Here is a 26878-nt window from a genome sequence, read left to right on the forward strand (position 1 = left end):
TTTTGACACCTGAGTACAGTAATTTGAAATTGATTTTACCCAAAGTTAAAAAGAAATTCTTCTGCAGGTTATTGTAAGTAATCTACCTCAGCCATATGGATTGACTCTGTATGAAGATTATGTTTATTGGGCTGACTGGAAGACAGGCACCATTGAAAGGGCCATCAAATCCAATGGAGAAAACAAAACAAGAATACAGGTAATGTTGGTAATGTTACTGTGTGTAAATGTTAGTGTATTTCTCTGTTGTGTTATAGTTCCATTACTAATGAACACCATTAGCAAGAGCATGTCTCAACTTTGGTTTGTTCATTTCATTAGTATTAGAATATGTATACTAAAAGGACCAGTTGTGTTGAATTCAGTTTTATAATTTAAAAGTGATCCATCTTTATTAAAATATTGAATATTGTACTAGAAGGACCATATGTGTGCTGAATTCAGTGTTATGAAAGTGATCCAGTATTTACTGAGGACTATTTACCATAGTTAGATAAGACCAAGACAGTACCAATAAAATACATAATTGTCAGCATTATTATCTACCATTAACTGTTAGGGGTAGTACTCTGGCCCGAGTATGGGTCCTTTGGAATGCAGCTAGAGGCTCTTAAAATACTTGCCCATAGTTCCATCTACATAAAATTACTATTCATTTTCACTATACACTTGCAGTGGTTGCAACACTACACATATATGATTTATTGAAGCTAGATCTTTATAATGGGAAAGTCAGAAAATGCTAAAACATTATGAAAACAATGAAGCATATCTATAAAGCATTAATGCTTTTTCTTGATCTTGGTGCCAAAACACATTATGTAAATGGTAAAAGAGGACTGTGTACCTAAATGAAAATTGCTTTTGTCCCCCTTTTGCTGTCTCTTTACAACTCTCTGATATGTTGGCTGCTGCTGTTCAGTTTTATCTATTTTTCTTCTTTGATCTTCTTCAAGTCAGTATCATATGTACGATAGCCCTATTAAAACCAGAGTAAAAGTAACTGTGTAAATAGGGGAATGTGCAACTTCCAATGCAGTAGTGTTAGCTCAGTGTTTATTACCATTTTCTACTTTTAAGATGCTGAATTATAAATTTTGCCCCTATGAGTATTTAAAGTGTAAACTCCAGAATATATACTCTAATGTATACCAGTATAGTACAATAAAGATTCCTTTTTATGTAAAGTTGAACCTCCCATAATAAGCTATTCATTTCCATGAATCTTGTTAATGAATAGAACAAGCCATTAATTGGAAATGTCAACTTGATGACCTCTGAATAGAATCATTATATGAAAATCCCCCACTATTGCTCTGTCATACCTTCCCCTCTCCATATTTAGCCGCTAATACACCCAGCAGTTACTAAAAAGCCAGTGTTGATTAGGTTCATTAAGGAAAATATGTAAAGGTCAGGTGACTTATTTTATCTTGTTATTATGAATTTATTTGTGGAGGGGTAATACTGAATTATTTTACCCTTTTGTGAGTGATGTTTCTTATTGATTTATCGTTCTGCGCTATTGGACATATCAGCTACTTATCATATACCACAATATTTCCTGAAATGTAAAGTAGACAGGTTATATTAGTGTTCTTTTGATCCTCAATCTTAGTACCTTGTTGAGGCACCTATGTTCTTTATCCTTTTATTTGCTTTTTAACATTTTTTTCTTTATCACAGAAAGATTACATTAGCTCAATGGAGAACTAACTGTATTTTCTGATCATTATTCAAGGAGAGCCTTATACAAATTTTAAGATGTATTTAAAACAAAACAGTCCTGGTCTATAAATAAATTATATTGGTTATTTTGCATTACTATATATAAACTTTACTATAATTTATCTATTATATCTTAGATTTTAGAGTTAAATTTGCCATTGAATTACAAGCTTCAAATAAGTCCCTTCAGTTAACATTATGGCATGATCCAACATTATTTATTTAGTTTACTCTGTATCAAATTGTTCCAAATGCTGAATGATTCTTGGTTATTATCTTTGAAATAATAAAAAAGCATTTTAGAGTGATAACCTTGACATAATTACAGGGGAAAGTCAGACTTTATAGAACTTATGCCATGCTCATACATTCGACCGGAATTCAAGCTTACTGGCATTTTCTGTTCATTATTTGATAAGGGCATTAGTTTGAATAAAATAGACATTGACTTAATTTTTATGATAAAGTTGTTTTGGATCAAATTATTAGTGTATATCACCATCACCTTCCTTCTGTCTGAGAAGTGTGTCAATCGGTTGTTCTATTCAGGGGCAAGATTCTTGGAAATATTGTAAACCATTATTTTTAAACTAAATTCTGTTACAGTATTTTCATACTTGCCTATGAATAGAACCCTCCTCCACTTTTAATAAGGTGATACTTGGCTTGAGTTATAGAGACCACTATAATCTGAAGCTTTTGCATATTTTTCTGGGCTAAACCAACAGACACTTGTTTCTCAGTAACTAGGATTTGTTTTATAGGCTTTAAATGGTTAACGACAGGAATTTTTACGTAACTGATTTTATTCAGAGGTTTTTAAAATGGCACTTACAGTTAATATCTTGTTCTCTTCAGAGGTAAATATGGAAGTAATAGATTTTAGTTCAATAATAATGTTGTTAAACACACTCAAAGCTGATGCAAAGTGTTTTTATCATAATGAGAAATTATTTTATAGAGTCCAAGTTACTTGGGGGACAAAATTTAGAGCCTTAAAAATTTTAAATTTTAGTATTGAGCCTTTGTCTATTTTTGTGGATTTTTACAGTTACTGTGCCACTTGTTACTTGTGCTTAATCTTTTTATTTTTATTTGCATTTAGGGCCAGCTACATTACATCATGGACATTCTCATATATCATTCATCACGTCAATCTGGGAAGAACCCATGCATCATTAACAATGGGGGATGCTCTCACCTCTGTTTGGCAGTCCCTTCATCTACAGGCTCACAAAATCACACTTGTTCTTGTCCTACTCATTACAAGCTTGAAAGTGATGGAAAGACATGCACAGGTAATTTCAATTTTGTTTTCTTACTCGTTCATTTAAAAAAAAAATTATTATGAAAATATTAATGTGTCAGTAACTAGCAGTTGTGTACTTTACAGTATTGCAATTGTAAGTTATTAATATAATAAGTGCTTATGCACTGTTATGTAAAAGTTTATTTGCTAGGTTTCATTGACATTTTTCTAAATTAAGAGATCAACAAAATATAATACAATAGAAATATTCAGTTAGAAAGAAGGAAAATTGTTGACTATTTTCTCGTTTCCTTTACAGCACCAAGATCATTTTTGTTATTTAGTCAGAAGACAGTTGTTAGTAGGTTGGTAGAAGACCTTACTGAGGCTCCAACGCTCATCCTTCCCATTCATAATATGCGTAATGTAAGGGCCATCGACTTTGACCCTGTCGATGAATTTGTTTATTGGATTGATGGACGGGGGAATACTCTTCGTCGAGCTCATCATAATGGTAGTCATTTGCAAACTTTCGTCAATAACCCCATGGAAAAAATATATCCATACAGCATAGCTGTTGAACCTTTCACTAGGGTTCTCATATGGTCGTGTGCTATTAACAATGTGATCAATATTACCAGACTGGATGGAACCCAGGTATGTTTATCTCTAATATATTGATTTTAATGAAATTTTGTCTGTATTCAAGAACTCTTCCATGGATATTTTACATTTATACTTAAAATATAGAAAGTGCCAGAAACAGTATATTTACAAAAAACTTATTTAATCCAACAAGGTTGGTGGTATCATTGGACATGAGGAAGAAAATCAGCCTCGCCATCTAGCTGTTCATCCTGTGAAGGGAATCCTGTTTTTTGTAAACATGGTGACCCCTCCAGTTATAGAGCAAGCAGATTTAGATGGCCTACACAGACGCAAGGTCATTACCGAAGGACTTCACACACCTTCTGCTCTTGCTCTTGACGTTGGTGAGGACATGCTCTTCTGGGCAGATAAAGGAACCAAATTTATAGAAACTGCAACTATTGAGGGAGAAGACAGGTATGAGAACCGATTTTTTGTAATTTAGAAATATGGAAAAAGTATGAATTTCAAGATTGGTGTGATGTGTGTTGTATCTCAAAGTTTTGTATATATACAATATTTTGGTCTGCGTGATGTACTTTTATCTATCTCCTCACATAAGTAGGTATATTTTTTCTACTGTATTGCACACCCCAAGAAGATGAAGGTGTGGTTACATCTGAAATAGTTATTGACAGATCTTGACTGGTAATTAAATATGTTTTAAATCAGACGGTGGTATACAGTAATGATAGTCTTGTAACAAGCAAGAAAACTTTTAGAACAAAGATGGAAAGCAACATGTGTTGTGTAGGATGAGATAATTAGTTACAGTAACTGTAAAGAACAACATCTATCACAAGTTCTTAGCTTTAAAGACTTAAAATACATACTCGTTATTCCAAGAACTCAACAGTCAACTAACACAGTGAGATGAACCAATAAGAGGGCAAAATCCAGAAATTTTGAGGAGCAAGTGAAAAGGCATCTAAAGAAAAAAGCTGACCCTAACAATGAGAAGAAAATCTGATAGATTTGTCTAGACAGACTGGGACACCCAGATTACTGTACTATTAGAGCAGGAATTTTTGTTGAATGGCTAATGCTAATAAAACTAATAGCGTGTCGCTATCTAGAAATCACAAACAGACAAATATAATACTCAATTTGGGAGCATGGATCTCTAAAACACCTGACATCTTCACAAACATAGAATAATACAGAGCTACGAAAAACACGTCCGAATGTTCACGGGTGCTAACAAGGAATGATGGGAGAAGGATAGGTAGTGGCGGTGGTGGTTGGGGGTGGGGGGTGGGGGGCAGTAGCTGTAGTAAACAACACCTCGTAGTAACTGGGGATTTTGAGGAGGGGAAAGTCTAATTGGAAAGGGATCTCTGGTAGTGGTATCACTTGCCCCAGTTTCAATACCGACACCCTTTAGGGGTGAGCGAGCTGGATTTATTCCTAGCATTCCATGCAACTTTTTTCTCTGGTATATTTAGCAGTATTTATACCTTTGAAATGGTGCTTTAAGGAGCATTTCACTGGGTGACACAGGTCCCTCGCCCAGAAATAGATTTTTCCTTCGTCAAAATCCCTTTTTTTGGGCAATAAGGAAACATGACTCTTCCATAGCAAAGTAATCTACTGTATACATCATATCTTGAGATATTTTCAATGCCAGACTTCCAGATCATGAAGTATCTTAAATGTAAAAAGTTTGCTAATGAAAGGACATTATGTACAGTATTATGGTTTATTGATGTATAGCAGTCCCAAAAAAGGGTTAACCATGACATGTATTTGAATGTAATGAAAGCTTAGTTTGTATGAAGATTTTGCAAGTTTTATTTGAAGCTTAAGAGATTTTTCAGTCCACAATATATGTGCAAGATTTATTGGTTTAATAAGAATGAAAGAGACTGGTAGGTTTGACATAAGATGAGAAGGGTTGGATAAAAGTTAAGCAGAAATTTAGTAATACTGGAAGTAACTGGACAGAGACCAACAAGAAGGCCTTGGCAATCATAAAAATGAGGGACTGATTGCTTTTCAGGTAGAAAGTGCAATAGACCCTCTACGGACTATTTTGGATGCCTAACATTGTTGAGGTTAAGTAACCTAAAATGATTAATAATGATAGAAGAAATTAATTTTTAGTTGCTTGTTCGTAGCATCCTATAAAACAGGTTACTCATGTATTCGGTATGTCCTGTAGAATGTAATATTTGTCTTTGTTTGAATTTTTAAAAGAGAATAATTATAGTAATATATTGTACTTTATGAAATTTTCAGTAATTGGGTTAACTTTAACCTTTACAGGAAGACACTTGTTGATCAGCACATTGGAGAGCCTGTGGGATTAGCTGTTCATGGAAATTTTCTTTACTGGGTGGATAAAGAACTGTCCTCAGTAGAAAGAGTGAATAAATATACTGGGCAAGAGAGAGAAAAGGTTCAAGGAAGAATCTCTCATCTCTCAGACATCATTGCTGTTACACCAAATTTATTGCAGGTTTGTGACCCTAACTTGCAACCTCATGTCTAGCAGTGGGATAGAGAATTTCTTCTGTTTTATAATTTGTAAGAAAACCTTCAAAACTAGGAATTGCCATCTAGTAGGCCAGCCGTAAAGGACTGTACATTTAGAAAGCCTCAAAACTAACAATTACCATTTAGTAAGGGAGCCACACATTATGGTACTGTACATTTTTAGCAAGCCTTTTATGGGATGCTGAGTAAGCAAGAGCCTATGCTTTACATTAGGCAATGCATATGTGCTACCAACCAGCAACTGTCTAACGAGTGAACCCCAATATACCAAGGTTTGGTTGATGCCTCAATGTCATTTTTAGACTCAATATTTTACACCCCTGACCTTTCTTATACCTAGCCCAATTGTTTACTGTTTTTGATATCATCATGGCCTCTGGGTGGCGCGAGAATTCTGCTTGCAAGTCCAATTCATTTAGTCAAATTATCCATTTTTGTACAGTAATTAGCATAATACCATTCAGCTATACAGTATGTGGAAATGTTTCTATCAAGAAAGCATGGTCTATGTATACAATATTAGATACTGTACTTTCCTTGAAAAATAGCAATGAAATATGTTTATACTGAATATTTATTTTATCTTTATAGATTAGACTTAAGAAACAACCAGTTCTCTTCCATCAATTGACAACTCTCCTCCCCAACTCTATTCAAAACAGTTATTTGCATGAAAGAAAATAAGTTTTAAAAAAAATATTAAATCCTAATTTATACAAAACTTCTGATAAAAACAACATTGGAAATAGGCACAAATGTCAAAATTTCTAATTTTATTCATAAGTTATTAATTTGTTTTAGCAAGTCACATACTGTATCTCATATGTAAATATTATTATTATTATTATTATGTTTATTATTATAAGCTAGGCTGTAACCCTAGCTGGAAAAGTAAGATACTATAAGGTCAAGGGCTCCAACAAGGAAAAATAGCCCAGTGAGGATAGGAAACAAGGAAATAAATAAACTTATAAGAGAAGAATAAAGTATCAAAAAAATATTTCAAGACCTGTAACAACATTATGATATATCCTTCACATATAAACTATAAAAATTCAAAGAAACAAGAGGAAGAGAAATAAGATAAAACAGCATACACAAGTGTAGCCCCAAACAAGAGAACTTTTAATCCAAGACAGTGGAAAGCCATGGTACAGAGGCTATGGCACTACATGATGGTTTGATTTTGGAGTGTCCTCCTCTTAGAAGGGCTGCTTACCATAGCTAAAGTCTCTTTTCTACCCTTATCAAGAGGAAAGTTGCCACTGAACAATTACATTGCAGTGGTTAAGCCCTTGAGCAAAGAAGAATTGTTTGGTATCTCAATGTTGTCAGGTGTAGGAGGGCAGAGGTGAATGTGGAAAGAATAGGTAAAACTATTCAGTGTATGTGTAGGCACAGACAAAATCAGCCATAGCCTGGGAAGTATCCAATGTAGTACTGTCTGGCCAGCCAAAGGATCCAATAACACACTAGCAGTTGTATCTCAACTAGTGGCTGGTTTACAATGTTAACTATTCAGCATTACTATTGTAATGATTTTTTACTGATTTTGGGTGAATCTTAACTTACAAGGTGTTTGTTCTGTAACCGAAATACAAACCATGCTATTTACGTTGGGTTTACTTTCGGCGTAGCTGAAATTGACAAGCCAATAGATTTTAACGAGGGTTAACTACCCCCGCGCTAGTCAGCGGGGGTAGGGGAAGGGGTAGCTTGCTACCCCTCCCCCCTCACACACCGGTGATTTGTCTCACTTCACTTTTGGCTCGGACGATGTGCAGACGTGTGTGTCTATCGTCCTCGTTGTTGACAGCCTTAATCTTTTTCTTTGCTTTTCCTCAGCTGTGTGTTTGGAAGTTGGCCTTGCCCTTTGGTATTCATCATGCGCAAGTGCCCTGGGATCGCCGGCCGCCCTTGCGGTACCTTCATGTCGGCGGTGGATACCGATCCTCACACCCTTTGCCCACACGTCGTCCTAGGGCACACGACGTCAGGGGCATCGCTACGTCCCTGGCCTTCAAGAGAAACTTCTCTGTGATGCAGGTGCTTCAAGCTGGGGTCTGGAAGCATCAAACGACCTTCACAGCCCATTACCTGCAGGACGTGACCCACAGGAGCCTCGATACATTTTCTATCGGCCCCGTGGTGGCTGCACAACAGCTGGTCTAACCTCAGGCTCCTTGATGGACAAGTAGCAGTAAGTTGAGGGCGTTGTTACCCGGTTTTAGTCTGCGTGAATGAAAGAGTATGTCCGGCCCTTACTTCTTTCTTCATCCTCCCCTCTCTTGGGGAAAGCAGCATCCTGGTCTCCGCATAGCTGACCTCAAACCTCTGCAGGTAAACCATGCTCCATTGTGTTTCTAGAGTATTAGCTGTAATACTGCCGCGTCCCCCATACCCTGACGAGGTGGTATTGGGAACGTCCTAGCCTAGATTCCTATCTAAAGGATTCAAGGTCAACCTCCTAGGACGAGTCACGCTCTTTCCTCCACACAACTTGCATAGGCCACATGTTCCTTGCGGAGCAGGGAACTTGTGAGGTGCAGGGACTCCTTTTCTCGAGTGCTACTCACTTGGAGTTGGAGTCCCCGGGTAAAGCCAAAGCCAGTAAGGCTGGGGACTTTCCACCCTTCCTAAGGGGTAAGTCACCCAATGTAAATAGCGTGGTTTGTATTTCGGTTACGGAACAAATGACAAATTCGGAGATAATTTTTATTTTTCCTAACCATACAAACTTTAGCTTTTTACACATATTTGCCCACCAGCCCTGTCCCCCAAGTCAAGTCCTACCTCTGAGTGAAGTGAGACAAATCACCGGTGTGTAGGGGGGGAGGGGTAGCAAGCTACCCCTTCCCCTACCCCCGCTAACTAACGCGGGGGTAGTTAACCCTCTTTAAAATCTATTGGCTCGTCAATTTCAGGTACGCCGAAAGTAAACCCAATGTAAATAGCTAAGGTTTGTATGGTTAGGAAAAATACAAATTATCTCCGAATTTGTCATTTTTTTCATTGTTTTTCATCTTCTGATGTCATTAAAAACTCCTAACTTTAAAAATGTCATTCAGCAAACTGTATTCAGAGAATTTAATGGTTATTTTGTGTTACTTTTTTGTATCAATTATAAGCATTTAGTATAAATATATTAATTGGATAACAATAGACAAAAATTGGAATAAAAGTCAAGATTACAAACTGTTCCAGAATATGTTTCAGAAATAGCGAGTTTTTTCAGTTTTCAGATCACTAGCTGTGGGACCTTATTATAAACTGCTGATTTTTCGTATGTACTTTCCACTGTATAAAGATCATTGACCAGATAAAAACTATTTTCTCCTTTATTTATCATCAGAGAATGCTGGGGCATCCTTGCCACAATGGGAGTGAATGTAGCCACTTGTGCCTTGAAAGGGACCAACATCAGCAGTGTGCATGTCCAGAAGGGAAGTCTTTAGCTGATGACTTGAAGACCTGCATTAATCCACCTAGTTGTCAACCAAAGGAATTTAGATGTCACTCAGGATCTGTAGATTGCATTCCACTGAAGTGGAGGTATGAATATGCTGTCAATTTGATCTTAAAAGTTTTGAGGAAAATTGTTGATGCTCGATATAGTACTATTGTAGTTCATTTAAGCACAAGATACTGAAAATCTAAAGATATTCACTTTCAGTATGGAATTTAAAGATTTTATATTGATTGAGTGTTAGAATACTGTAGTTCTTTTATGTATACTTTTTATTGGTACGTGAACTTTTACTGCATTATTTTCAGGTCTAATCAATTAAGAACTGCCAATTTTAATAGTTTAGTAGGAAGAAATTCAATATAAGATTTTTGAGCTTGTGGAATAAGCTTCGCTTTAAAGATAGTTGATGGAGTTTTAAGGGATGGTGCTTAGTAGAATGTTCAATAATCTTATATTAGTCAATCATTAAGTTTCTTTGATGAAAATATAAGAAAAACATTCTCATTGTTGATGCATTAGCATCTGCATATAGGAAGTTTGTCTTCTCTTGTTACTGGTAGTCTGGCATCTGTGGGTAATCAACACTTGCAGTATACTGTCCAGACATTGCTTCTTTAAGTGTGATCTTGATTATAAAAGTAATTTATTAGTAGTAACATATGTACTGTAGAGTCACTTGAGGTCATTACTTTATTCATCAACATGGTAGGTTTAAGATCACCTTTCTTAGTTTTGCTTTTTAAGCATAGGATGTAGTGTTATGGCTTTAAATCTATTTTTTTTGTACACTTGTATTATTTAGATTGACACAAGGAATACAAGTGTTTAGAATGAAATGAGATTTTCAGATGATGAATTCAGTTATGAAGTAATTTTACCAGACCACTAAGTCATGTAGACTCAGGATTGGACATAAGAATTTATTTGCAGTTAAAGCATTTGGTTGATTGGGTTTCTAGACCATAGGAAAGGGGCCAGAAGTACAAAGAAAAAAGCGATGCCGATAAAAAAGAAAAAAAAAAAGTATACACTACTGTATATGATCACACCCTTTATTGAGATCTTGGCATAACTGCTGTTATGGATATCCATGAGTGGAGTCCTCTGACCCAAGTGATGTTTAGAAAAGGATTCAAGTTCTTATATGTCAATTTGAATGATAACTAACATAGTTTTAATGACTTAAATTTCCTTTAGATGGAAGGGAGTTTATTAAGAAAAACTACTTTGGCTGGGTACTATTTGCTAGGTGAGAATCCTGTTACTTTCAGTAAAGGTTTTAGCTCATATGTAAAGAAGAACCCTGTTGAATCTTTTTATCTAAGTTTGAAAGATGCAATAGTTAGAAAGTATACCAATTAGATTTTTATCACAGCACACATGGTGGTTCCATATGAATACCTTAATCCGTTGCACACCTTAGGCTCACTTAATGTTGGAAGGTGTTTTATTTCTTTAAGGAAATATGTAATAGCATGGAGACAATGCTAAATTCCAACCATAAAAATCTCTCCCTTCATGGGGACCTTACCTCCCAAGAAACTGTGAACTACCTGCCACCGATGAGTTAACAGAGATGTCCTTTGGTACAAAACACTGACAATGTTTAAAACTATTTTAGATATTTATTAGAATAAAGCTGTTTGTGTTTTTGCAGGTGTGATGGTCAGTCAGAATGTGAAGATAAAAGTGATGAGTGGAAATGTGGTCATGAAATGTGCCTCCCTTCACAATTTCGGTGTTCCAACGGTCAGTGTGTAGGTAAGATTTGTCTTTTATTTTTGCCATTAAATGCAGTTTCTTTCACCCGAACTTGTCGTCAAGAAGGATCCAGCCCTTCAGCACAAAGGCTACGATTCCTTATTCCAAAAAGGTGTTTGTATAATTTGATTTTACAGAATATTGTTTATAACTAGATTTGCAACTTATAGTTATAACTTCTATGTAGCTGCTCTTACTTCATCAACTTCTATTCATTTCACACAATGCCTCAAGAATTTTGTTGCTTTCAATTTTTTTCATCTGCTATAAAGCAAATACAGGATAATAGAAATATGTTCTTTTCTACTTAGTAAAATGTTTTTGCTGTACAGTATAGTTAAGTACTGTCTATAAGATGCATTATTTTTTCAAATAGTAAAGCTAACTTTGATCTCAGAGCTTTGAATTGTAAAAAAAAATGGAAAAATTAGAGGAAACTGATAAAGTAAAATTAAACTAGTGTAAGATTATATATAGGAAAGAAGCAAAATTATTAGTAAATTTTAAGGCAGGAGAAATAAAAGCCAAGCAGGAGAGTAATATAAAAATTTATAAGTAAAATTTAAACAAGTTGTCAAGATGTATAATTTACAAAGTACAGTCGACACACTTAATAGAACCATATACAAAAAAGAAACTGATAGAATGGAAGAAAGTTAATAATACCGTATTAGAATATTAAGACCAAGACTTTACCAGATACGGTACTGTAGCTACATTTTACAAGCTAGTCTCGTGTCCTTATTCTTACATTTTCATCCTTTTTGATGACTGCAGTCCTCTCTTGTAAGTTTGCTTGCCCATACTTTATTCACTTGATGTTTTACCTATCTTGTAATACTTGGTTATAATATTATATCGCTGAAAAGTTTGTTTATTGTGTTATAATACATGCTTATCCATATAGAGAGCTGTATATTATTATATTTTTTCAGATAAACCAATGATATGTGATGGAAAAAGACAATGTGATGACGAGAGTGATGAAGTTGGCTGTTGCGAAAGAGGGAAGGTTCTGTGCATGTCTACTGGTCGTTGTGTTGAGACAGCTATCTACTGTGCAAGAGGGGGTTTGTGCCCAGATCATCCAAATGATGTAACTTGCTCTACACTTGTTACTCCAACACCAGATGATCCAGGTAGCAAGGCTCCATACATAGTTGGTGTGGTTGCTTCCGTTGTTGTTTTGATATGTGTCGCTGCATTAGTTGTATATTATCGGCGAAGACCTTCACTCCTTGATGATCATGAGTTGGAGACTCAGCCAAAGCCACCACAGCAAGCAAGACAGTATCAGTTGGTAGTTACTCGGTGGGGAAAAACTTATTCCCCTGTGCAAGGAGAACCTCCACATGGGGGAGAGGCACCTCACTCTTCAATGGCCATAGTAGGTCAGCCAGGTGCACATCCTGGCATATGTGTTGGAATAATCAATTCTGGTGCAGGTGGTCGCAGGATCTTTGATCCTACTCCTGTTACTGGGGCATCATCATCATCCTCCTCAATGACACATTACCCAAGAGAAACTTTGAACCCCCCTCCTACTCCTGTCGCAGAAAACATGGGCTGGTGCCAGGAACCTCATTGCTGTTGTAATTCTCATCATGCAACCCCCTCCACGCTTCACTCCTATCGTCATTATAAAACACGAAATAGGCCACCTCCACCCACTCCATGTTCCACAGATGTGTGTGATTCAGATGTATATTCTTCAGCCGTTAGTCCCCGAGGTGCGCATTGCTATACTCCAGGTTCTACAACTTACTATTCCTCACCACCTATGACAGACTATGATTCTGATCCTCATCCCCCTCCACCCACGCCCCAAATGCCGTACATGTGTGACCTGACATCATGCCCTCCATCCCCATCCACTGAGCGCTCCTATTGCACACGTGCACCTTGCCCTCCACCCCCATCTCCTATAGCATCTGACTAGCATTAATTGATTCCTTATAGTATTTTTTATTGTAAATAAATATGTAGGAATTTGCTTTACAGTTTATATATTGTTATATCACATGTTGGATGTCCATTGATTTTTTGCAGTTGTTACCTTCAAATAGTGGGTGTTATTTGATTTCATAAAACAAACCCTCTGTTTGATTGACTGAGTCAGGGAGCATAAACTGTCATTTTTTGTCATTATTTTGATAAGTACATAAGAGTACAAACACATACAGTATATTTAGGTGATTTACTGTTCCTTGCCTTGAAAATGTGATACTCTGCAGGACTAGTTTCATTTCAGGTGCAAGCTGTCAGAAGACGAAGCTCAGAAAAAAAATTGAAGTTGTAGGGAATTTTTTGAGGGGTTGAATATTTAGTGAATTGATTTTGGGAAATTAGTCTAAACATTGTACTGTTGGTCAGTAGAAAGAATTTTTTAAGCTGTCAATTTTACCTCCCCTTAGAATTCCTTTCATCAGTCCCTATGGTCCTCTTTTGCTGAACTGTGGTCATTCTATGGAATATTGTTGGAGCTTGGAGCCTAAGCTCGTGTTTCATTTGACTAAACTTAGTCTTGGTCTGTGAGACAAAAATAACATGTCTGTGTTAGAGTGAGATGCCTCAACCAATAACAAAAGTAAACCACTACAGAATGTCCATGGTCCAGTGACATTTTCTGTAAACCTTTTTGCTCATGTTATGACTTATAAGAGCACCACAAGTGTCTTAAATTTTTGTAAGAGGTGATGTGTATGTGAATGAATACGTATTTACACGCATAACAGATGTGTCGGCTTATATTTGATATTGATTATTAGGTGTCAATTTACATGAGTCATCATCAGTACACACATATGAAGAAGCACACATCCACGTAAATCATGTGCAATGAACACTTGTTTTATTTTTTATATTCCATTATACCTGAATTCAATCTCCTAGGATCTCATTGGTGTCTTTTTGTATACCTGAATCGAGCATCATTGGCACAACATATTGATACTTTTATATTTTGTAAATTGACATTGTGAAGATTGCTTGACTGTAATTGGTTTTGCTATGTAGATATTCAAGCATAAAGAAGAGTTAGATTTTAGTTTTACACAATGTCATCCTAGGAAATTGTTTTGCAAAGCCCATAATAATGAGGTAGCTTGTAAATTTTACCTTTTCCAATAGATTTTAACATATTTTTGTTTATGTACCCTAGTCAAAAAAATCAGTTAAAATTTGTAATGGCCTCAGTTTTAATTTAAGGCTGTTACAAATATAAAATCACCCAATGATAATGTTTTCTATTGTTCATTATGGTTCGTCTAATCCTATTTTTGTATAACTGTATGCTATTAGGTATGTGTTTTTTATATATATTTTGCAGGTTTAGATGGCTTGTGCACAATGTTTGTCGGAATGAGATATATGAAATGCAAAAGGGTAGCTGGAATGAAAGGTCAAGAAATTGATTTTCTATGAAACAAATGGCCAATGTCTTAATTTTTTATAGGACTGAATGTTTTTGATGCCAGAATTATGTTAATGATAGAGCAGTCTTTTAAAAGTATTCACGGTAGCTAGGCCTTTACATATCGGTCAGTACTGTATATGTAAGTCATCCTTAGGGCCAAACTATTTTTTATTTTCTTTCAACCTATGGTCTTGTCAGTCAGAAAATATTTTTTCCATCTTGAGTGTTTATAATCTACTGTTGGCTTCTTTGTAATTCCCTATTTGGTGGTCTGAAAATTTACCTCGAACTAGTTGATCGTACTTATTTTCCAGTTATGTGAAGTTTTCATAATAGATGTAGTTTTTTTTATATATATATGGTAGTTTTAATTTTTTATATATGGTAGTTTTTATTTATACTATAGAAGGGGGAGAACGGCCACAGGTATCTAGAATCACGTTTTGGGTAAACCACTGCCAGTTTTGCTTCTGGTATACCAAATTTTGAATTTTTTTTTGTTTGAATACATTTTGAAACAAATTGAAGTTAATGTTTTCTCAGTAAAGTACTCTAGAATTATCTGTATTTTCAGGATTTAGTCTACCCTAAAAGAATAGCTTACCACAACATAATGAAAAAATAGGCTGCTTACATAACCCATATTCTACCTCCTTAGAGTATATTTCAGTTATTCACTGTTTTCAAGGTATTTAGAATGTATCAAATATATTTTTAATCATTTATTGTGAAGAGCTCCATGTGCAGTATTATTACTAAGAATGAATAATTCTGAAATTGAAAAGCTTTTAAGAATTAACTTTCATGGAGTAGATATGATCAGTGTTGATACAAAAGATGTTTGCCTTTTTGCAATGTTATACTTAATTGTGCAAACATCAATTTGACATGTTCTGTATGGTTTCAATTGGCACCAGTTCATACTTGGAAAGGTGTAGCTAAGGCTTTGATTGCTCTAAGCTCAAGTTTTTTTTTTTTTTTTTCATTACACAATTATTTGTTATTGTTGAATGTAATAATTATTTAGAATGATTGATACAGGCATAACTAAATTAGGTAGTTATTTTTTTTTTTTTTACATTGGATCACAATACAGTACTTTATGTACCTTGTTTAATTAGAGTTGGCCTTTTAATTTTTGAAGGATACTAAGTATTTTCTATAATGTATCCAGAATAGAAATTGTAATCCTGTGTTTATTATACATCCAAGTATTTTTTATATAAACAGCATAAAGTTTTGAGGTGAATTTTCAGAACTGAAGAAAATTTTAATTTTGATCACAACACACTGTAATGTTTTATGACATTTATTGAATTGCTCTTCCTCAGCACCATTAAGTCTTTTTCATTTCTTTCTAAATGCTGCTTGTTACTTGCATAACCACATGTATCCATGTCTTTATCCATAGCAATGTTTATATTACTCATGGAAATTTGTCCATACCATTTCTCTTTTTTTTAGTAACTTGCAAATTGAAGTTTTTTGAATCTTTAACTTTTATTTTCTTTCATATGTTGTAGTGTTATTTATCTTATATGTTAAAGTAAGATCTGGAGATTTTTTTAATTGTATATTATCCATCTTTGAATGAAATTCTGGTACAGTAATCAAATTTAATTTTTATTGCCTTAATTCTTTTATCTTTGTAATACACTTCTGATTAACAATAGGGCCTTTAATTGCTGTTTTTTATAGCACAGTGTTTGCCCCTTAATGCTCTTCTCTTTGTAATACACTTCTGATTAACTGTAGGGCCTTAAATTGCTATTTTTTATAGCACAGTGTTTGCCAACTTTGTCTTTCTATGCAATACACTTTCGATTTACTGTAGGGCCTCTTATTGCTGTGTTTTTTATAGCAGTGTTTGCCAACTTTGTTCTCTTGAAGTTTTTTGTCAGTAGTCCAACTCCTCATACCACCTCCTTTCAACATCCAGCCATCAGCTATATTGTAGTAAACATGGTCATGAATACCCTTTTTCTTGATCAACTTTAGATCTCAAGAACATTCCTGATTGGAGAGTCATTCTTTCATTGAAGTTCATTGCCTCTAAAGACAGTTTCTGTTTTATTTCCTGTTACATTTTAGGGTTTTATGGTAATGAAATCGAATCTGCCAATAATGAGTTTTCGCAGTGAGTCATATTTGTTTCAAAAAAGATTTTAGTTTTATATTAGCTTTATCTTTAATCTACTTAAGGAAATATTCATAGCTATGGGTAGTTGACTCTTTTCATAGCATAACATAGGTTAGATGGAAGAAGTTTTAGCGCATAAACAAAGTTAGCATTTATTAGTTCTGAAATTTATATCAAACTTGGAAAATTAAAAGTAAATTTGAAAAGCGTGAAGAAAATTGATAACAGAATCTGAGTGTGGACGAGATAGTAAATTTAAATTTCTGTGTCCCATATAAGTGAGAATGTAACTGGTTATTTACTTGAAAGCTAATTTCATGTTCTCTATCGGTTCAGAAATTTACCATTTGTTGTTTTTTGGTTTATCTCTTTCATGCATAACTGATATCCTGAATACTTTTTTGTATTTTTTGTCCAGTTTAGAGAGGGTTCTTTTTTGTCTTCATGGCAAATGAAAGCTTATTTGTAGGTAAATAATGTGGTCAAGCAAGTTATGATATAATAACTTTTCTCTTAACTTTAAATGTCTAAACAATCTCCTAAGCATTTCATGTGTGTTGTGATTTTATGATTATCGTTTAGATTTAGGTTAATATATTTACATGTCTGTTATGATGCTCTGAAGCTACTTAAATGAAATTACTGGTATTTAACATTTAAGGCAAGGCTGAGACTTTAGGGTATATTGCTGAATTTATCATCCATTTAGTTGGAGTGATCTACTTACGTAGCTTTGAAACATTGGCCCTTTTAATGAAGTGGTAGGTTCTCCATGAAATACCATGGTGGGAGATGCCTTATTTTGTAGTCATGCCTTATTTTATAGGGTCATGTAAAATTCTATGCATTTTTATACAGTTGTAATGTGCCATAATATTTAATTTATGTACACTATTCTTTTGCATGTTGATTATAGAAATTTTATGCATTCACTATTGTTAAGAGGTCTTGGTTTAGATGTGGCATGTGAAGTACTGTATATATTGTATGTCTGGAAGGAAAAACGTGAAGTAATAACTCAGGAATTAACTCTCGACCACGAGGATTAAGAAGTGTTGCTGACTTCAAACAAAGGAAACACCTTTAGGTGAACCACATAACAAACCCAGTTGCGTTTACTGGGTTCTGCAACTAAATTTAATAGCCAAAATGGTACTTGTATATTGCCATAGGGTACTAATTGCATTGTGAATCGCAAAAGGAAATTTTAGACACACATAAGACAATCACTTGAGGCCTTTGTTGGATTGTGATTTGGCAACTTATGCAAAGAAAAGAAATATTTTAACTTTGTATCATATTGATGATATATCCTGACTTGCCTGCTGTGCTGTACTACTTATCATGTCATTGCTCAGTCAGGGTATTTAGTTTCTTAAAAACGTTTTTTGTAAAATACACTTTTATCCCAAAAAGTATTCATGTGAAATAGGTGATCATTGTTTAGAAAGTAGAATCTTGAGTACTTTAGGTCACTGATATGATGAGTAAGAGTTGCAGCGTTAATGTGATTCATCTCAATATTTTATCGTAGTTTTTGATTTTTGCTCTTATGTGACAAAGACAAATAGTATGGATTAGGCAGCTCCATGTTAAGAGCATAAATTTTAATGGAAGTAAGTGGGCATTATTGTTGACATATATGAGAATAATCCAGAGCTACCTCAGTGCCTCATATATACAGTCACAAAATTATCATACATTTGAAAAGAGCTGCTTACTTCATGCCTCCTGTATTTTTGTGTTACTAACCATAGACATCTATGGTTATGTAGTATATGATAGGCCAAAGGAATAAACTATATCAGTAATCATTTGTTTTTATTTGGAGTAGTTTCCTCAAAATAAGTTCATTTTTTTCCACTTATTTTGTTGTTTTTGGTTAGTAGTAGTTCAGTTGATCTTGTTGAGCTATAGTGATTGTATTTTAAACAAACCCTGATATGTATGGTCTGAACATTTCATTTAAAATCTGTGTTCCTATATGTTTATGAACCTGGAGGGTGGACTGCACCCATGTGGTTCCAGCAGGGCCGCGGCTTCATGCCATGGCACCCAAGGGCTGTTCAGCCTAACCCCCCTCCCCCAACTCAGGTCTCCCCAGCTACCCCGATAGCCAGAAGGGGCAGGAGTGTACAGCCCTGTATACTTAATATTCCCCAGTTGATTGAGAAGCTTCGATGCCCTCCATCACCCTTCCCACTAGAATGGTGAACCTCTGCTCCTCCCTCATCCTGCGATATTTAGGTAGAGCAGGTTGAAAGGATGGCACCACTCAAGGCTATTATATTCCGCTTGCATGCACTGTAAGAGCGAGAGGGAAAAGTACTTGTTACTTCAAATGTTTCTACTGTGATTAGTGCCAGGGATTCTTCCCATACTGATGCTAGTATTCCCTCTCTCCTGTAGCCAAAAGTAAGGGGTTGCATGTCTTGCTATTGAGCAACCTGGCAGAAATATGGGGCCAACTGTGGGTAGTGAAGGTCCATTGTGACTGTACTATACTTTCATTTCAGGATCATCGACAAGAGGCCTGGCTTTGCTGTCGGATGGTGAAGGAATGTTAGAGAAGAATGTGATTGAAGTACTTTGAAATGAATTGCTGTCTTCTACAGTAGGCTCTTTTCGGTGGAGAGAGTCCTGGAAGCGGGAGACTAGTCATCAACCTCTTCACTAAAATTTGTTCAGCAAATGTAAGTTCAAGATGGAAATAGTACAGTCTGTGCTGTGTTCCATTAGAGAAGGAGACTACATGCTTTCGGTGGACCTGAATAATGCATACATTCAAGTATTAGTGGATCAGTCCTCTCAAAAGTACCTCTGCTTTTCCTTCTATGATACTAAGTACCAGATCCAGACTCCATGCTTCAGATTGTGTACGTCTCCCCAGGTGTTCACATGGGTGTTAACCTTGGTAGCAGCCTGGTCCCACTTGCAAGGGATACGTTTGCTGATGTATTCCGATGTTTGACTAATCCTGATCTTTCAGTGAGGCAGTTATTACAGGATAAAGATCGGATTCTCACTTTTTGTCAGGATTTACGATTAAACTTGGAAAAGTTGAATCTTGACCAAGCAGAGGTTGAGGTAGTTATTGAGGCTGGTAGATACAGGAGCAATGAGCGTCTTTCTGTCAGGCAATTAAATTGGCGAGCTCAAGGAGGTTGTGCGACAATTTCTGTTCAAGATACACCCCAGCTCAGTGTTACCAGTGTCTTCTCGGCCACCTTTCCTTGGTGGAGAAACTCGTTCCACATTGGTATCTCTACCAGAGATCTCTTCACTATGGTTTGAAATCACTGGTTAGCCAGCAGGGATTCCCCATTCCTGCCTAATCCAGGTTCTTAAGCATACCCCGTATGAGCCCTTGAGAAGGTCATCAGCCCAAGGTCTGACTCCTCAAGGCTGTCTTGCTACCTTTACCATCTGCAAAGAGAATAGATGAAGTGTGTGGTCTCTCTTACATTAGTTTTGAGCCTGGCTGTGTGGCCAAAACCCAGAACCAGTTGGTGCACAATTCCTGGTTCAAGACCTTCTCCATCCACTCTATATGAAGCTTTGGGTGGTCGTGGAGAAGAGATGCTTTTGTGTCCCGTGAGGCGTGAGTGTCGGCGATTCTTCTTTAGCATTAGCAGGACCAAGAAAGAGGTGTCAAAAAACATTATTTTCTTCTGGCTTTGTGAGACTATTTGTACAGCGTAAGCCTCAACTGCTGAGAGAGCCCAGGTACCAGCTAGGTCCTGAACTTAGTCATGGGTACTGTATAGACCCCACCTTGGCCTTCAAGAATAACCCCTCTGAAGGCTAAGTATTGAAAGGTGATGTTTGGAAATGCCAAACCACCTTCATGGCTTTTATCTACAGGAGTATACCCACAAATCCGTTGACTCTTTTGTGCTTGGGTCTGAGGTGATAGCTCAAGTAGTTGTATATCCAGTCCAGCTCTCACACGAAACAGTATGTATCTTGTCTGTGGTAATGTAGATGTAAGTCTGGAATGAATTACTGGCTCTAAATTTTTTTCCATCCCCTCTCTTAGGGGTGAAGTGGTCAAAAACTTCCTACTGGAACAGACTTGATGTTGGTAAGTTACAGCATACTTCTGAGTTCCATTCTTTTAATTCCCAACCTCTCTACAAGGGAACCAACCGATTGATCATCACACACGAAGTATATTCTAGAATGATATCTCTTTCAGGGGAAGAATTTTCTCAGTTGATCATGTATAATTCATCTTTGACAGGCCAGGCTATTTCAATCTACTTATCACCATGGGAGACAGATAGGAGGTTGCTAGAATCTTCTTCACATTCATGTGGGACCAGACGCACTGGCGTTTCCAGGGAAGAAAAAAGTAGCCTGTGAGTTTACTTATTTAAAGGATGAAAGGTTTGTATATGTGTAGGAACAAAAAATTTTTTTTTCTAAGTCCTTTGTATTTTTCCCAGCTTTACAAAGCTAAGTCATTCAAGTTGAACTTCCCTCTTTAACCATCCTTCTCAATCCTAAGCCAAAGGTCAAAGTGAAGCTGTTTCAACAGATGGTAGAGGAAGGCTTTTCACCCACCTAGACCACCTGTTGTTAACTACCAGCTAGCTCCCAAATATTTAAAGGATGGTTTTGTACAGCTTAAGGAAATTTCTAATGACTAAATTTTTCATATTTTAGGTGAATATATTTTTTACAACAATACTAAGTGTTTTCTCTTCACACTATATAGGAAGGATTGAAGTTTTATGCCCCTGTTTATGCTCAAAGAGGGAATGTACTACTGTATTGTGAATGACGATTGATGTCCAAGCTTTGCTTTATAGTTTACCTTGACATTAACAAACTGACCTACTGAAAGTAAGAATTTCTCAAGTTCTATGTATCCAAAGGTGGAAGCTCAGAACAGGTATGGACAAAATCACTAGGTAACTTCCACCTCTTGGAGTATCTACATGTTGAGTATGTAACACTAATTGGTCTATTATATTCATCACTGGCTGGGGAGTTATTCTAAAACTGCGTAATCAAATATAGGAACCTTTTTCACACTTCAAAAGATCTTTGTCTATAAAACAGCGATTGAATCACCCATAATTGAGAAGTATTTGGATTTTGCCTGGTCTTACTATAAAAGAATGAGATGCTTATTTTTGCCATATGTACCATAAGAAAAAACGGCTTTGTCGAATGATAAGGACTTGAAAGCCAGAAATTTCCCAGACTCGAGTGAGATCTGGATCACAAGGCACACCTTTTGGAGGAAAATTTTTGATGTGTTATGTTTTATAATGATTAATTCTAAAACTGGGAGACACGAAAGTTTCAGAATTAAGCTTCCATTCTAAAGTTTAGCCACATCATACAAATAAAAATCATAAATTTTAAACTTCTAAATCGAAAGAATACTATGTTATGCTTTACTTGAAATTAATACCAGTCTAGAACTCAATTTAACTAGGCCTATATGAAAGGTAAAGTAATGTAAAATTACTTTTGGTGATTATGACAAATTTGGTGCAACAATTTGAGATGAGAAGTTTGGTGAAAACACAGCATTAAAATTTTTTATTTAAATGGTGTCTAACTACCAGTGGTATTGGGTAATTTTTTTGATATTCTAAGCAAACTGTTCTGCTTAAAGAACAGTATAATGACATGAGAGAATACCTATGATCAAATATAGTGTATGTGTGTTTAATGGGGTTGAAATATCAGCTGTAAGCTTTATGATAGATTAGGAGAATCGGAAAAGGGAAAATGTAACCAAAGCCCCCAGGACAGTTCCCTGTGGCATACCAGATGCCTTGAAGCCATTGAGTAATGTCAAACAATCTAACAGAAAACTCATGCTCAGGTTTAGTTATGAAAAAAGTTAAATCCTAAAGTAGATACTTTATAGCTTTAGACATGGGGAAAAATCTTATTACTCATCAAGTAGGCCGACAACTCTAGGCCCATTCATGTACCCAATCATTCCTTTTTGGGTGGGGTTTGAAATCAAAGGGTCATCAATCAGTTAAAAATGTCATGAACATAAATTTTATAGGTTTATATGGCGCCTCCAGAATTTACACACACACACACACACATATATATATATATATAACGGATTTTGAGCGAAGCGAAAAATCTATTTTTGGGTGAGATAGCCATGGCGTCCTGATGGAAGGTTCCTTTTTGGTAGCTTCCTTGGGTATAAGACTACTAAGATATTCCCAGAGAATTTAACCACAGGTTATCACAGAATTCTAACTTCTGGAGCGAGTATCTCAAAGGTTTCCCTTTAAGACATCGTAATACAACAGGGGACGCGCATGTCTGAACGCGCCACATAGCTATCTTCACCCCGAACAGAGTTAATGCTTCGGTGTGTAAGGACTGAGAATAGCTGGGAGCCGTTCCACAGCTAATCTCACTCGTGGCTACTACTGATACTCGAGACGTAAACAAACGGACGCCATTGCTCTAATGACGTCACGCCCGTCTTCATCCTGAAGCCAGTTGCTGCCCATCACCATGATACAGTTGCACAGGGTGGGAACAAAACTGGACGAAGTAGTAGGGAGGGTCCATCAGGACGCCATGGCTATCTCACCCAAAAATAGATTTTTCGCTTCGCTCAAAATCCGTTTTTTGGGCTCAAGCCATGGCGTCCTGATGGAAGAGTACCAGAGAATCAATGTATCGTGGTAGATTTTCCCCCAGTATTAAGTGCCTAGGCATTGACAAAACAGCAAAGTAATCTTAGATAAAGAACCATAGGAACGAAGTATCCTGCCCCCCTTGGCAGGAAGTTCCCATGGGCTATGCCGACGTCAAAGTGGTATTGAAGGGCTATTCATCCTGAGAGAAGAACTTGAAGAACTTAGAGATGAAGCGGAATGTTTGGTATTTGTATAGGAACATTCTGAATTTAGACCAGTGGTGGTTGGGCACTGTGTATAGAGTTCATCTCTTGGTTATCAGAAGTAAGTATTCGTGTAGGAACCTTACTTAGTCAGGGTGAATATAATTTAGGATTAAACATCTTAAATTCTTCATAACCATAAGAAAGGAGGAATAAATAAAACTATGACAGGTATGTATTTCATAGTAAGTAGGAGCTGAAAGAGACGCATAAGTAATAAAATAGAAATTTTATTTCACAATGCAGAAATTAAATAATTTACAGCAAAAGTAAAGTTCATTTACAGTAATAATAATGTACATAGAAATAAAGGCTTGCTCTTGAATCTGAAAAGGAATTTCAGGATTAGTAGGTACTCGTTCTCGAGGAACGCAAGTCTTTAAATAACACATCTTGCTCAAGGCATGCGGCACTTGTGTGACACTATGACATTTCACCTGGGATAAGAACAGTTATAAAAGCACTAAGTGTTTTTAGACATCACTATGAATCGCTCGAGGGTCAACATAGGCACCCGAAGAGTTAGAGTCCCAAGTAACTCACTGTTCTACGCAGAGTTAGGTGCAGGTTTCGCATAATGTTTAAAGAAAACTCGCGAGGATTTCCAGCCCGTGAAGTTTTTAAGGCTTTCAAAGTCCATGCTCTGAAAGAAATTCAGAGAAGATGCCACTTTTCTAGGATCATGACCAGCGGGTGTACTGTTCGGATCCGCTCTGCGAATGAAGTAGGTGATTTTCGCTCTTAATTGTTTCAGTGACAGGTCGCTGCCCGATGTTTCTCCTTTGAAGAGTTGGCTTCCACCAAAGTTCGAAGTTCTGCGAAGATAGACCTTGAGACTCTCTACTGGGCATAGAGAGACATCCTCCTTCAGGGGGCATATTCTCCAAGGGCCCCATCTTTTGGTGGGTAATTCATTTTTAGCGAGAAACGTCGGATCAGGGGAGAGGGTCACTTCTCCTGAATCGGTAAACAGGATGTGTCCTTCTTCTCTTGATAATGCCACTATTTCGCTGACTCGAGCTCCTGAAGCGAGAGCAAATAAAAATATAACTTTCTGAGTCAGATCCTTGAGGGGGCATGAATCATTGTCCAAGTTGGAGGCGAAATGGAGTACCTTGTCTAGTGACCAGGAGATCGGTTTCGGAGGGGGTGCTGGACGTAGGCGAGCACATGCTTTTGGTAGTTTGTTGAAGATATCGTTGGACAGATCAATTTGGAAAGCATATAGAATTGGTCTAGCCAAGGCCGATTTGCAGGTTGAAATCGTATTGGCTGCTAATCCTTGTCCATGAAGGTGAATGAAGAAGGACATACAGAAATCAATTGTGATTTCTTTAGGATTTTTTGCCTTGACAAAGGAGACCCATTTCCTCCAGGATGATTCATATTGCCGTCTCGTGGATTCGGTCTTGTATTCCTCTAGGAAGTCTAGACTTTTCTTCGAGATCCCAAACCTCTTCTTTGCGGCAAGGGAGAGAAAATCATGAGATGAAGGTCCTTGATTTTCGATGATGAAGCGAAGACAGTCGACTTCTGTACTTGTTGAGAGAGAACTGGGCCCGGGAGAGGGATCAGCTTGGGCTGCAGCTCCAGGACCAGGGGGTACCAGTTGCTCCGGGGCCACTTGGGAGCCACTAGGGCCGCTGTCCCTTTGAAGGTTCTCAGTTTGGAGAGGACTTTCAACAGAAGGTTGGTGGGAGGGAACAGGTAGATCTTGGACCACCTGTTCCAGTCCAGTGACATGGCGTCCACCGCTTCTGCTTTGGGGTCCTCGTACGGGGCTACGTACAGAGGAAGTTGATTGTTGTCGCTCGTTGCAAAGAGATCTATCTGAAGTTCTGGGACTTGGTGAGAGATGAAGGAGAACGATCTTGCGTCTAGAGACCATTCCGACTCTATCGGGTTTGTCCGAGATAGAGCATCCGCTGTCACATTGCGGAATCCTTGTAGGTGAACTGCAGACAGGTGCCACTTCTTCTTCTCCGCCAGACGGAAGATTGGGAGAAGCACCTGATTTATCTGGGGCGATCTTGAGCCTTGGCGATTGAGACAACGAACTACCACCGAGTTGTCTAGGGTTAGACGGATGTGGATCGAGGGCGGCGGGGATAACTTCTTCAGAGTTAGAAGGACCGCCATGGCCTCCAAGATGTTTATGTGGAACGTCTTGAATAGTGGAGACCAGGTACCTTGAACATGTTTCTGGTGGGAGTGACCTCCCCAACCTTCCAGTGAGGCATCCGTGTGGATGTTGAGTGATGGAGGAGGGTGTTGGAGAGGAATGGACCTTTTCAGGGCCTTTTCTTCCGACCACGGCTTTAGGAGGCGTCGTAGTCTGTTTGGAAGCCGTCTCTTGAGGTCTCTTCGAGCGATGGATGCCGAGCGTCTCCAGACTCCCGCGGCATCCTTTAGCTGTGCACGAAGCACTGGGTTTGTCACTGAGGCGAATTGTAGAGAGCCTAGAACTCGTTCCTGCTGTCGTCTTGAAATGCGTTTGGATTTCAGTAGTCGCTTGACAGACCCTGCTATTTCCTTCCTTTTCTTCTGGGGGATGGAAAGGCGGTGTGACTGAAGATTCCAGTGGATTCCCAACCACTGAAACTTCTGAGCTGGAGAGAGGCGAGATTTTTTCTCGTTGATCTTGAATCCCAGGTGTTCTAGGTACTGGGTAACTTCGTTGCAAGACTTTGCACACTCTTCGGGCGATGGAGCCCAGACTAGCCAGTCGTCGAGGTAGGCCATCACCTGGACGTTTCTTAGGCGGAGCTGTTGTACTATGGCATCCGCCAGTTTTGTGAAGATCCGAGGGGCCACATTGAGGCCGAAGGGCATGGCCCGGAAGGCGTAGCTTTTCCTTTGGAGTCGAAATCCTAGGTAGGAGGAAGCGTGATGGTTCATTGGAATGTGCCAGTAGGCATCCGCCAGGTCTATAGAGACCGTGTAGGAACCTTGAGGCAGAAGGGTCCTTATTTGTTGAAGCGTCAGCATCTTGAATTTGTTGTTCTCTATGAACTTGTTGAGGGGGGATAAGTCCAGAATGACTCTGAGTTTGTCTGAGTCCTTCTTGGGAACAC

The 26878-nt window shown here is 37.4% G+C and overlaps 1 protein-coding gene across 1 annotated transcript in view; it reads left to right on the top strand.

Annotated features, from left to right (window-relative positions):
- The window catches only part of arr (low-density lipoprotein receptor-related protein 6), a 77776-nt gene extending 59059 nt beyond the window's left edge, over positions 1-18717 (top strand). Inside the window, exons 17-24 of the mRNA XM_068351024.1 lie at positions 68-199; positions 2834-3026; positions 3297-3634; positions 3777-4042; positions 5891-6083; positions 9474-9673; positions 11248-11351; positions 12287-18717. Coding sequence (XP_068207125.1) covers positions 68-199; positions 2834-3026; positions 3297-3634; positions 3777-4042; positions 5891-6083; positions 9474-9673; positions 11248-11351; positions 12287-13290 — 2430 coding nt within the window. The 3' untranslated portion in view covers positions 13291-18717. The remainder of the gene's footprint in view (positions 1-67; positions 200-2833; positions 3027-3296; positions 3635-3776; positions 4043-5890; positions 6084-9473; positions 9674-11247; positions 11352-12286) is intronic.
- The last annotated feature ends 8161 nt before the right edge of the window (positions 18718-26878 follow it).

Source organism: Palaemon carinicauda, chromosome 27 (genome assembly GCF_036898095.1).
Source record: "Palaemon carinicauda isolate YSFRI2023 chromosome 27, ASM3689809v2, whole genome shotgun sequence".
NCBI classification, from domain to species: Eukaryota; Metazoa; Arthropoda; class Malacostraca; order Decapoda; family Palaemonidae; genus Palaemon; species Palaemon carinicauda.